This window comes from Macrobrachium nipponense, chromosome 9, assembly GCF_015104395.2.
Source record: "Macrobrachium nipponense isolate FS-2020 chromosome 9, ASM1510439v2, whole genome shotgun sequence".
NCBI lineage: Eukaryota > Metazoa > Arthropoda > Malacostraca > Decapoda > Palaemonidae > Macrobrachium > Macrobrachium nipponense.
The window spans coordinates 97,274,085-97,287,878 of NC_061110.1; the positions used below are offsets into that span (position 1 = coordinate 97,274,085).

The following is a 13,794-nucleotide window of genomic DNA, read 5'->3' on the forward strand; positions in this document are numbered from 1 at the left end:
CTTAGGATAAAGAGAAAACATAAATTGTACGTAATAATGTAGTTGCCAAGTGTCACTTACGAAAAATGATAACATATATGTTTCGATAAATAGATAACGTAATAATATAGTTGCCAAGTGCCACTTACGAAGAAAATTTTTTTTAAGTAATGATGAGTTGCCAAGTGCCATTTACAAAGGAAAAGAAAACTTATTTAGCTTTTGACTAATATTCAGCGTAATAATAAATTTTCCAAGTGCCACTATGGACGAAAAGAAACATATTTTCCAACAAATATTAATTTTAGTTCATTTTAGGGGCTTCTGCTCTTACGTCGCGGTAGCTATTAAAAGTATTGGATCTTTTCATGCGTAGTAAAAAATAAACTTGGGCTTCGTATTTCTCAGTCAAGAAGGTAACCAAGTAGTATTTTTCGTTTCTTATTTAGACACTACTTGTGGCCAGTTGGCTGAACTCTAATCCTTGCAAACGTTACTTTTCCATGTTTAATTGTTGTTCATCTCCCACAATAATTAAGTATAAAATATATGATCTGAGGAAAACGCGTTAAAGAATTTTATTTGATTTTGTTGCCTTAATTACTTAAAAAAAAAATATTAGTAGTTATTGGTGTAATAATCCAGACTCCTTGGAGAATACTTTGAAAACCTAATCTAGCCATATGTATATGTATATTTACATGCATTATATATATATATATATATATATATATATATATATATATGTATATATATATATATGATATATATATATATATATATCTATATATATATATATATATATATATAATATATATATATATATATATATATAAAACACACACTTACAACGCGGATCCACGGGAATGAATACATAAACCTATATTATTTTCGCTACCGGCGCACATAAGATTTAATCCCCCAACTATGGCGTACAAGAACACTAGAACAGAAGGGCGCCCAAATTCGTAACAGCAGCGGTCCGGATTGTAATTCCTGCCGATTCGAAATATGAGGGCATGAAAGTCCAATCAGGGACTTTCACAGGTAACAAAGTAGAGGCAACAAAGGTCCCGGGCCTGTAAGTAATTAAGGTCTCAGAGAGAGCAAGGAAGGAGGAGAAGGCGGGCTGGTGGTGGTGCTTGCTTGCTTTGTGCCTCTCTCGGTATTGTATGAAAGCACGATGAGTTCCGGTGTTTCATGAATGCCGTCTACTGCTAAGTAATAAGGGGGGAAGCTCGCGGAATTAATGCCATGTTGTTTATCGGTGGCCATGTCAGTTTGCGAATCAGGGTTGTTATTGTGATATGTGGAATGATGTATGCGCGAGAGTGTGTGGGTGCTTGTGTTGTGTGTATATATATATATACATACATATTAATATATATATATATATGTCTGTATGTATATAAACATTATACATTATATATATTATATATATATATATATATATATATATATATATATATATATATATATACCCATGTATGTATGTATATAAACACATACATAAATGTATGCATATATTTATATCATATTAATTATAGTGTATATTTATATATGTATGCTCGTATGTGTATGGGTATAAACATATCATATATATATAATATATATATATATATATATATATATATATTTATATATATATATATATATATATATATATATATATGTATATCTATATATTATTTGTATGTATACATACTTACATACATTAAATAAATACATATCACGTTATTGCACACAAAACCAAGAGAGTCTCCCACCCCCCGACCCCATCCAACAATCCAATTCACGCCTAACCGTTCCAGAAAACCTGTATTCACTTATATTCTCTAAGACTCCGCAAAACACGCAAACATCTCATTTCACCGCCCTACGATTCCTTTCCATAGCATCTCTTATCCGAGAGAGTTTCTGCTGGGAAATATAATCGTTTCTAGAGCCACATTCACCCCACATTCTCGTAGGTTGTGTTTGTGTAGCCTGACTGACTGGCTATAGCCTGACTGGCATACTCGAAGGTTATTTTCGAAACGTGTTACGGTGTGGCGGCCATAAGGAAGTTGTTCGGGAGATGAAGGGCATATAAAAGGCTTTCGTGAAGTTTTGATAGTATTTTGATCGGTGTTTTTAACACAACAAAGTGTGTTTGTGTGGTTTTTTTTGTAGGTATGTTTATGTGTGTCTGTACTACAGAACGGCTCTTTTGTTATTTTAAGTATTGTGTGAGAGGCTTGACATTGGACGAAAAGACTAATTGTGGCAAATCTAGCCAAGAAAAACATTTGTAAGTTAGGTTAGAAATGCAGTGTAGTGTGTGTGCTTGTAGGTATGTTTATGTTTGTCCTTAGAGAACGACTCTTTGTTATTATAAGTATTGTGTGAGAGACTTGGAAATTGGTGTGGGAAAACTACACCAAAAAAGGAAGTTAAGGATGTTCAGCACAAAATATCTTTTGCTGACAGGAGGTGGAGAGGTTACAGAATTCAAATGAAGCTTTTTGTGTGTGTGTGTGTGAGAGAGAGAGAGAGATGTAGACGCTTGAGTGACCCGTTGTGTATATCTTAATGACTGATTGAAACCAGAAATTCAGGGAAGCAGCGCCAGATAATTATGGGTATCAACTCTGAGATGCGGAAATGTTTCCCGAGTGGGAAGCTGATTGGGTGGGAGTTTTTACAGTCTGTTAGGGATAGTTATAGAGATCCTGAAGGTTAGTGGAAGAGGGAAAATGTGAATATATATATATATATATATATATATATATATATATGACAGGGCTAGGAGTCAGTGTTATTCTCTCTCTTTCTTCCCTTTATATATATATATATATATATATATATATATATATATATATATAGATTTTTTATATATATATTTATTTATATATATAAAAGAGAGGGGGGAGAGAGAGAGAGAGAAAGAGAGAGAGAGACGAGAGAGAGAGAGAGAGAGAGGGGATAAAACCGACTCCTAGTCCTGTCATTTCAAACATGGCCACGCTCATTATATAAGTCGAACTCCAGGAACAAGCGGAGTTTTCTACAAAGATCGCAAAAAAAAAGAAAGAAAAAAAAAGAAACTATCCGTTCCACGTTTCTTATGCAGAAGGTAATTATTGGCTCAATGAAAACTTTTCCGTCTCCATTCTTGTGTCTACCCAGTTTATGTTAAGGATTTAAAAGAATTTAAAAAAAATAGGTCTCATTCGTTAAGCCAAGGGAGTATTGTATTGTTGGTACAGTTTAATTAGCGCTGCAGTTTTGTACCTCATGTTAACTGGGCGGTGCTGTTGAAACTTGAATGACGGCTGTTAATTAGAACAGAAAGTCGTCTGTTCGTTCACTCAGTTCGCTTTTCTTAATCATGGCTCTTATTAAGACTTTCACGTGAGACCTTCACGGTACAGGTGTATCAATGCCCTAGGCAATCATTAAGCCAGGTAACCAGGTTAATTGATTATGGCAGTAATTCATTACGAGACGGTAAATGACGAGTGACTCACATTTCTCCCAGTAAACATTTTAATGGCTGGCCGATGTTCTAAAGAGTATATTTAAACATATTCAGAATCTAGTGGTAAATTTTGTTACGTGATGCGTCCGTAATCTTGAAAATGCCATAGGCCCCTTTAACTTTTCGGTCTCTTCACATTTCCGAAACCCAGGAGGAAATAAAGTTATTCTGATGCCTGACCTAAACTCGTCGTTCTCTCCAGCTAAGTCATTTGATTTCCTTGCAATTTTCCTCTGGTCTTCTTAATTAAGTCTTGCATAGTCTAACGTTCTACAATAATTGCAAAAGATATAGCGGAAAATTAAACGATTCTCATGCAGTTCATACTTAACAAACCGTTTACATTAATTAGTATGTGTAGATATTTGTTTCTCTATGAAAGCTATAGTATATTGGAACTTTCAATAGAAACGTTGAATTTATGATGTACTACTGGTTGTACGTTGGACGTGATCAGTGTTGATGGAAAAAGGCAAATCCTAAACATTAGTTGAAATAACAGCCAGAATAGCATCGATATAACGGAATTAAATCCACCTCACATAGGAATTTTAATCAAGCCCTGACATAAAATGGTTGTATTTCAGTTTTGTAGTCGTTTTTGTAGATTTTAATCATATTGAGAATATTTGATACAGAGGAATCTAAAAGGTTGGAGACAGACTAACAGATTCCCATAGAATAGTGTATGTAGGACAGGCAAAAAGACACAAATTCCATGGAATAGACAGACAGACTCACAATTTCTCGTTGAATATTCTATGTTGGACAGAAAGGAATACTCACAAATTCCCATAGAATAGTGTACATAGGCTAGACAGAATGACAAATTCCCACTTAATAGTGTATGTAGGACAGAGAGAAAGACTCACAAATGTCCATAGAATAGTGTATGTAGGACAGACAGAGACTCACAAATGCCCATAGAATAGTGTATGTAGGACAGAGAAAGATTCACAAATTCCCATAGAATAGTGTACGTAGGACAGACAGAGACTCACAAATGCCCACAAAATAGAGTGTATCCACGGTAGACAGACGAAAGAGTAATCTGAGGTACAAATAAGAAAGGAAGTTAATGCAAAAATATTGGTAAATAAAAAACTGAAAACGCGGCGTCGAAAGAGTTTCCCAATGGGCGTTCCGTAATGTTTCTCCGTAAAAATCCTCATTAAAAGCGAAAACGCAGTAAATTACCCATGTTTCAATTAGCGCAATGGATTTTCCTCTGCCTACAACGGAAGTGTGCGGTTTTTAATTTCATGAGAGCGGAAAAACGAGAGCGTCATTAATTGGAACTTTTGTATAAAATGAACACACGTCGAAACTAATTAATCCGGTGTTTCAGTCTACCGGTATCTCATTTAGTTTTTTTCCGAAAAAGAAAACCAACTTTTTTTTTCTTTCTTTTTTTTTTAAAGTTCGGTGCAGTTGGTGATATTGGCTTTCGCGTAATGTGATTACTTACATGTGACGGAGATAACAAATCTAATAGGCCGATAAAGGCGAGCATGTTTTTATTTATTTTTTTATTCAACTTATTATCTTTCACACTTACCGTGATGGAGATGTGATCGAGAGTGGCCTTAATGAGTTTATTGATATTCTTTATTTATTTATTATTTATTTCGAGTTCTTGCTCGATACGCCTCAGGTTCAATGTAACTGGAAACAAGGCTAAGATTCTTATCTTTCCATATGACATTGTACGCTTTATGAGGAAATGATTATGCAAAGTCTCAAAAAAAAATCTTTCGAATTGAGTAAAAAAAAAAAAAATTATGAATCGATGTATTGGGTACAGCATACAGAGGTGAAGTTCGTATCGTGATCTCTATTCGTTTCATTGTATCATTTCCTGGAAAGAGGGATTATATTAAAAGTCACCAAACGTGGGCGATGTTTGATGCAGTTCCAGTCTTAATATAATCCCTCGTTCCAGGAAATGATACAATGAACCGAATAGAGATCACGGTACGCACTTCACCTCTGCACGCTGTACCCAATACATCGACTCATAAGTTTTTTTTACTCAGTTCGAAAGATTATTGTAGACTTTGCATAATCATTTCCTCATAAAGCGTACAATGTTATATAGAGAGATAAGAATCTAAGCCTCGTTTCCAGTTACATTGAACCTGTGGCGATCGAGCAAGAACTCGAAAATACATAAATAAATAAATAAATAAATAAATAAATAAATAAATACATAAATAAATAAATAAATAAATAAATAAATAAATAAATAAAGAACATCAATAAACTTATTATGGCCACTCACGATCACATCTCCATCGCGGTAGGTGTGAAAGATAATAAGTAAAATAAAAAATAAAATAAAAACACGCTCGCCTTTATCGGCCTATTAGATTTGTTATCTGCGTCACATGTAAGTCACGTGTTTTAAGAGCTTTTATAAACACGTGTTTAAGAGTTTTATAAACACGTGTTTTAAGAGTTTTTATAAAACACGTGTTTTAAGAGCTTTATAAACACGTGTTTTTAAGAGCTTTAAACACGTGTTTTAAGAGCTTTTATAAACACGTGTTTTTAAGAGCTTTTATAAACACGTGTTTTAAGAGCTTTTATAAACACGTGTTTTAAGAGCTTTTATAACACGTGTTTTAAGAGCTTTTATAAACACGTGTTTTAAGAGTTTTTATAAAATCGTGTTTTGAGATTTTTTTTTATAACAGAGTGTTTATATATGGATAGCACTAATATACAAGCTGATGTTGGGGGGGGGGGGTGGGATTAAGAAAGAACCTGTTTAAATTAAAAAAAACTCAAATATACGTTCTCTTTCCATTTATGTGCATTACTGAACAACCTACTAACATTAAGTTTTGATACACTCTCATAAATGATTCTTTGATAATTCTATTTTCAAATAAAAAGGACATATATATAGATATATATATAGATATATATATATATATATATAATAATTCTATTTTTAAATAAAAAGGAGGACATATATATATATATATATATATATATATATAGATATATATATATATATATATATATATATATATATGTATGTAACTGAATCACGAAAGTTAGGAACGTGATAAATCCATAAATAAAAGATATATGCCACGAAGGAAAATAAACGAAGGTTTCGCAGTACTCCTTCGTTTATTTTCCTTCGTGGCATATATCTTTTATATATATATATATATATATATATATTTGATATATAATGTTAGTAGGTTGTTCCGATAATGCACATAAATGGAAAGAGAACGTATATTTGTGTGTGTGTGTTTTTTGTAAGCAGTTTCTTAATCCCCCCACCCCCCCTCAGCTTGTTTAAATTAGTGTTCTCCATATATAAAAACCCTGTTATAAAAAAAATCTCAAAACACGATTTTATAAAAACTCTTAAAACATGTGTTTATAAAAGCTCTTAAAACACGTGTTCATAAAACACTCTTGAAACACATGGTGATAAAAACTTAAAACACGTGTTTATAAAAACTCTTAAAACACGTGTTTGAAGCAGGAGAAACTGTATATTAGGAGTTTGATATTGGAAACTTCAAAATAATTGTTTCCTATAGAAACTGATTAAAACAAGTTTTTCATATTGAAAAACTCATCAAAACTTGAGTTTGTTATAGAAAAACACTAATAAAAATGTTTAGGTTAAGAAAACTTCTCATAAAAGGTTACAGTCTTCTATTCTTCTGTTGTCATTTCTGTTCTTCCTCGGTTATCTTCCTGTTCTGCATTTTGCTTGATTAAATTCTGACGGATGATCCTTGTTATTTCTCTCTCTCTCTCTCTCTCTCTCTCTCTCTCTCTCTCTCTCTCTCTCTCTCTCTCTCTCTTTCAAAGCTTCTCTTCCATTTATCTATTCATTTCCACTATTCTGTAGAAATAAGTTTTCCTAGTACTATATATATATAGGTGAAATTCATCATCTGTTTACCAACAATTCATGACGTTCATTTTAACATTGATAAATATAAGCTGTTCATAAATTCAAGGTGAATATCTCCTAGATCCTAAATCTGTTTATTATTTTTCTCACCAGGGCATCCTTCAAGAGTTCTCCAAACTGTTATCAACCTTCACGGAGGGAAGAGCCTGGCTTCGAGATGTGACCGTGATTCTACCGAGTGAGTGGAAGGCGGAGGCTCTCCCTTGTCCTTACCTGTCGCCCTTGGTGACGACCTCGGAGCTCCCGAATGTGCACATCAAAGTCACAGCGCCCCATCCCATCTTCGGATCCCTGCCCTGGACGCAGCAGACCCAGGGATGTACAAAAGAAGGCGACTTCATTCAGATGGGGAGCGATTTCCTCCTGTCTAGTAGTAGTAGTGCCAGTGCTTTTACCAGAATGGCCGAACTCTTGATTGCGGAGTGGGTCAAGTTCCGCTGGGGCACTTTCGAGGAGAATGGTTTTAGGGGCGACCCTCTGTACCCCGAGGTCTTCATTGACCCGCACACGAGCAGGGTGAGACCGAACGCTTGCAACAATTTGCGAGCTGATTTCTCCCCTGTCTGTCCATTAAGTTCTCATATTCCCGAGGCTCCGACAAAACAGAACGCTCATTGTAGGGGCGAAGCTTCCTTGGACGTCATATTTCAGTCGCAAGACTTTCAAGAAGGAAGGTATGTCATTGTTGCTTTTTCAGAGTGAGTTTTTGCGTGTGCAGTTGGTTGCCCCCTTTTTTTTTTTTTTTTTTTTTTTTTTTTTTTGATTGTGGAAAAGTTCTCATCTTGAAATTGATATTTTGGGGTACAAATTTCTAATACTACAATAGCTCTTGAAAGTCTCCTTCGTGATGACTAACCCATATGTTTGTGTTCTTTTTTTCTCCCCAGAAACAAGCCACCAAATGTCTCGAGTAATTTAGGCCCTTCACTAACATATATGAAAGAGAGTCCACCCCAGATGGTGTTGGTGGTAGAGGATACAGCCGCCATGAACCTGCAGCAAAGATGGGAGTTCATACGCAAAGCAGTCCGTCACGTTATGGTTTACGATGTGCCTGATGACGCTTACGTAGCTGTTGTCATTTTCAATTCAGTTGCCAAAACCACAGCCCCTCTCATCAAGGTGGACTCCTATTCCGACATCCGTCAGCGCATTGGAGCTTCCCTGCCCAGAAACCCCTCTACCGTACCTGAAAGCCAGAAGTCCATTTTGCATGGCTTTCATGAGGCCATGAAGGTTCTTAGTAATAGTCCTTATGGGTTTATGGGAGGAAAAGTCATTCTGGTAACTACTGGCAATGGCTTCACTCCCGCCACTGACATTGACGGGATGATGCACTTGGCTGTGCTGAGCAGAATAAGAATTGATACTATTTTTTATCCCCTGACGGAACATCGCTCTTTCATCACAGATGCCAGCCATCTAAAGTCTGTGGTTGCCATGACGGGAGGGTCATCTTATTCTGTGATGGACGAAGGCGTCGGGAAAGATTCCAAGATTGGAATGATGGTGGGTCTCATCAATGCCCTCTTCAGCACCATGCGCTACAGCCCCCCCTTGAGATCCCCCAACGAGTCCGTTCTCGTCCACAGTCAGTCTTACCAAGGCGGCATCACCTTGATGGCCGAGGGGTCTTTTATAATCGACGAATCATTCGGACCCAATTTCCGCTTCTCTGTCTTTTACTACGACCTGAGTCACGTTGGCAATACTGTCCAGCTGAAGTCGCCCACTGCGAAGGTCATAGACGCCATCAACATAAGAGAAGACAGCGATGCGAATATAGTTTATTTCAGTGTACTCGAAGCTGAGAGAGGTTACTGGCACTATCAGGTCGAGAACAGAGCAGACTCTCACCAGGCGCTTCATATCCAAGTCACCTCGACCGAGAGTAATGTCCGGCAAATCTCTCTGAGGCTGTGGAGCAACCATCACCTCAACGTCATTAACATGACAGACTCCTTGACGCCAGTGATTATATATGCCGAGGTGAAAGAAGGCTCCCTTCCCATTTTAAACGCAAAAGTCACCGCCAAATTGCAAAGGCTGGGAATAAACGTCTCCGGGAGTAGTTACAATTCTATCACCTTCGATCTTCTCGATAACGGAAATGGAGGTAATTTTGAATTTCTTAAACCCCTTTGCATCAATTTCATTATTCATTACTAATGCGAAATTTATTAGTTTTGTAAGACTATTCTATTGTGGTCGTGCTCATGGAAGTCTTTCTGTCTGAGTTTGTAAATTACTTCTTAATATTTACTTAGCTGAGAAGTTGTGTTGATTAGACCGAACAGATTTTGTTTGCATAGGCTGTCCTTGCTTTGGGGTATTAGTAGTACCTGAGGATTTTTTACCATATTAGTAATAAACAGAGTAGCTAATTATTTGTTTCAGCTAAATTACAAATAGAGATTTTGTCATAAAATATAAGTTCTGTCAATCAAAATAATTATGGACAAATCTCTGTGCAACATTGTTGGATTAAAATGTTCAGTGCATTTACATTTGACTTAAGAAAGCAAGGGCTTATAGAGTTATTCTTTTCATAAGTATAAGAATGATTGTCGTGGTATTTCGGCAGAGACCACGCTTGTTCAATGGCCGTAGTTCAACTATGAATTAAAACACAATGAGAGTGTTAGAACCATATTTATAAGGCCTTATAAATTATTAATGCATTTCGTTCGCTGTAAACACCCCACTCCAGTCCTTAACACTCTTCTGCTCTGTTTTTCAGACCCTGACATAACAGGAGACGACGGCGTCTACTCCCGTTACCTTCCGTCGGTATACGGCAACACAGGTTATTATCAGCTGAGCGTCACTGCAGATAACAACGGTGATTATGCGCGGTCTCCCGTGGAAGTTGACCGCAGACAACACGGTCACGGGAACCAAAGAGAGAGAGTTAGATGTTGTGGAAGTAAACTCGTTTATAAGAGCTTGAAACCTGTCCTGCCATTCCAGCGATCTTCGATCTACGGCGTCTTAGATATTACGTCGCTGTCTTCTGGTATGGACTTGTTGCCTCCGACCAGAATTCTCGATCTTCGGTCAGAGATGAATCAGACGACGTTCACAATGAGTCTGCACTGGACGGCTCCTGGAGATGATTATGACAACGGTCGAGCGCACTACTATGAGGCAATTATAGCTAATTCATGGGACGATGCTAATGAATTCGACGGAGAACTCTTTAACGATTTGCCTTCTCCTAAATATTCCGGAAGGGAACAACACGCAACCATCAGAATTGAAAGATTCGAGCAAATTGTTTACGTCGCTCTTCGTGCTGTGGATAAGGCGGGAAACAGAGGTCCCGTAAGCAACATCGCAGCGGAATGGGTTCCCGCAGCCCCCACGAAACCCCCCGTCGTCATCATCCCCATGACATTGCAGCCTTCAACCAACAATGCTCAGCCTCTCGGTAGCGAAGTGACGGTGCCTCAGAGAGTCAGCAACGTCAGTTTAGAATTGATAGCGATCATCATAGGCTCCACCTTCGGGGTTTTATGTATAGTGATTATACTCGTTGCATTGTTGTACTTTCATATTACCCGTAGTCGCGGTAACCTTAAAAGTGAGGAGGACAAAGCCGCCGAATCCAGACTGAATGACGACGCGAACAATGATTCATCTCAGTCTGCCCAGGCGTCTACGGAAAATGTTGCCAAAACCGAGGAACCGAACACCGAACAGCCTCTCTCACCGACCCTCTCTTGTTCGGCCGCAGAAGCCTTGCCGATGCATCCCTGCCAAATGCTTCAGAGAGGCCCTTCAGTAGAAGTTATGGAGCCTCAGTCGTGTTTCCAGATCTGTCCAGACCCCTTTCCAGATATTGTGCATATGTCGAATTCCTCTTGTCAACTTGCTCAAGCCTCCCCGTCTGTGCAATCGAACCTCACCCCGCATCAGTCTCCTTACACGAAAGAAACCTTGTTCAATTACCCCAGCCCTTCTCACTTTGAATTTCCCAACCCTTCGTCTCCTTATAACACGTGTGTGATGTCCTCCTTTATGCCCGAGACACCAACAGCTCATACTCAGGAAGTGCCAACAGAGTTCAGCGAAATTACTTATCAGGCAGACCTCTCCTGTCCAGCTCAGCTTACGTGTCCCCCTGTCAATACTTTCTGTACTCCAATGACGTCCCCGCTGTGTGGCCCGTCTTTAAACGTAGCCTCCTCGAGTCACCAGGGAAACATGTATTGTCACGCCGCCTTTCCTATGTCCTACGGGCCTTGCGCTAATACTTCTCAAGCCATTCACCACGCAGATACGTTCTGTTCTCCCATGACTCCTATCTCCTACGGAGCTTATCAGACTCAAGCAACTTGTAGCCATCAGGGAACTCCTCCTGTCTGTAACGCAGTGCCAGCGTTCACGTACGACACAAGTGCAAATTCCCAGTCTTATAGTGAACACAATAACCCAGCAGTGACCGCGTCGGAGCCACTGGCCGCCGCCCAGAGTGTTGCTGGTCCGAGTGACGTCTCCGACGAACACCTGGCCTCCCTGGTCGCCAGAATTTCGCCACCTGCCCCGTTTAAGCCTTCGCCGGAGGACTGTGTCACGACCGTGTCATCCACCGTCACATACAATGAAAAAAAGTGTACAGAAGTTACTCACTTGTGAAACAAGTCTTGTAACGTTTTAGATTCATATGTTAAGTGCTGTTGCATCCTCCAGCAGCATTTTTGATCTCACGTTTCAGTACTTCGACAACAACATGAATGTTCAGACGCGATATGTTATGTGTGCCATTTACCCAACCAAAATACTGCCTGTGTTGAATGTCTACATTACCGTACGATACAAGGTTTCAGTTTATAAAAATCTTTCCTTCATCGGGTGATGCGTTATGGTATTGTTTGAGTGAATACTTTCTATTCTTCCAGTTCGTCGAATTGAATTACGATATCCATTATTCTCTCGCATGTCAATTTTTTTTTTTGGTTACTTGTTGCTCAGCTCTCACTAAAGAAAGTCTAAGCCATTAGGAATTTCACAAAATGCTTCCATTACATATCATAACGATTCTACTTTAAAAACAGCTCAACGCAAAAAAAAGCTAGTAAAATATTATGAAATAGCATCTTTTTTATATAAAAGATTTTTATAAATGTTTTTTGATGTTGAAGTTGTGTAAAATTATTAGGATAGGAATCTATACCTGCTTATATAAGGAAGTAATGTGATAACTGTGATACAACATTATTAATAAAAGTCAAAACATCACAGACAGCTTTCTATATCATGCATGGCGCGCCATTTTGAATTTGGTCAGTGGATTTGGTAAATATGCGATAGAAATGATGAAAGTCATTGTTCGCAAATATTCGTAACTTTGGCTTTATATAAAAAAAAAAAAGTGTGGGGGACGGGGAACGGAGACTTACAAAAAGAAATAACCAAATGTGATTTGAAATAATATAGTGTCAGTATTTTTATATACTTGCGAGTATGTAGAGTAATGCATGTGCAAATACAAGTAAATTATTGTATGCACAAATTTTATGTATCTATCTATCTATCTATCTATCTATCTATCTATCTATCTATCTATATCTATCTAATCTATCTATCTATATATATATATATGATATGATATATATATATATATATATATATATATATCTATATATTATAATATATATGTATATATGTATATATAATATATAATATATATAATATAATATACACTTATATACATACATACATATTTATTATTTCTAATATTATTTGCAGATTTTTCAATATGATATGATTTTGACAAGATTTAGGTTTTTCTACACACACACACACACACACACACACACACACACACATATATATATATATATATATATATATATATATATATATATATATATATATATATAATATTTGTGTGTGTGTATGCCAGGTCTCGTAAAATGCGGTTGGTTGATTTAGCAGCCTCACTCTCTGAGAATTGGAAGATCTCTCTTTTAAAAGGACACATACGCACGCATATATATATGTGTATATATATATATATATATATATATATATATATATATATATATATATATATCTATATATGTATATGTATGTATATTACTTGTATTGTATGTATATATATGGTTCAGAGAGGCAATGACGGGCATACATGCCTAGCCAAGATCCGTCATTGTAGCAACGACAGAGTTGATGTAAAGAATTGCATATCGTAACGAAGAAAATCCGAGAATTCTATATCATGAGACTGAACAGGATGTAGACTCATCATGTGTTTGTCTTTGAACCTCCGAACACTTCCGCTCAGAGATTTCCGTTTACAAGAAACTTTTAACTCTTCAAGAGCATAGATGCATTCCTCCAT

General features: G+C 37.1%; 1 protein-coding gene across 2 annotated transcripts in view; it reads left to right on the top strand.

Annotated features, from left to right (window-relative positions):
- LOC135218540 (calcium-activated chloride channel regulator 1-like) overlaps positions 1-12,820 on the top strand; it is a 915,765-nt gene extending 902,945 nt beyond the window's left edge. Inside the window, exons 5-7 of one of the 2 annotated variants that reach the window (XM_064254912.1) lie at positions 7,542-8,122; positions 8,336-9,564; positions 10,189-12,820. In XM_064254912.1, coding sequence (XP_064110982.1) covers positions 7,794-8,122; positions 8,336-9,564; positions 10,189-12,086 — 3,456 coding nt within the window. In that variant the 5' untranslated portion in view covers positions 7,542-7,793 and the 3' untranslated portion in view covers positions 12,087-12,820. The remainder of the gene's footprint in view (positions 1-7,541; positions 8,123-8,335; positions 9,565-10,188) is intronic. The other variant, XM_064254911.1, reaches the window with a different exon arrangement.
- Positions 12,821-13,794: the final 974 nt, after the last annotated feature.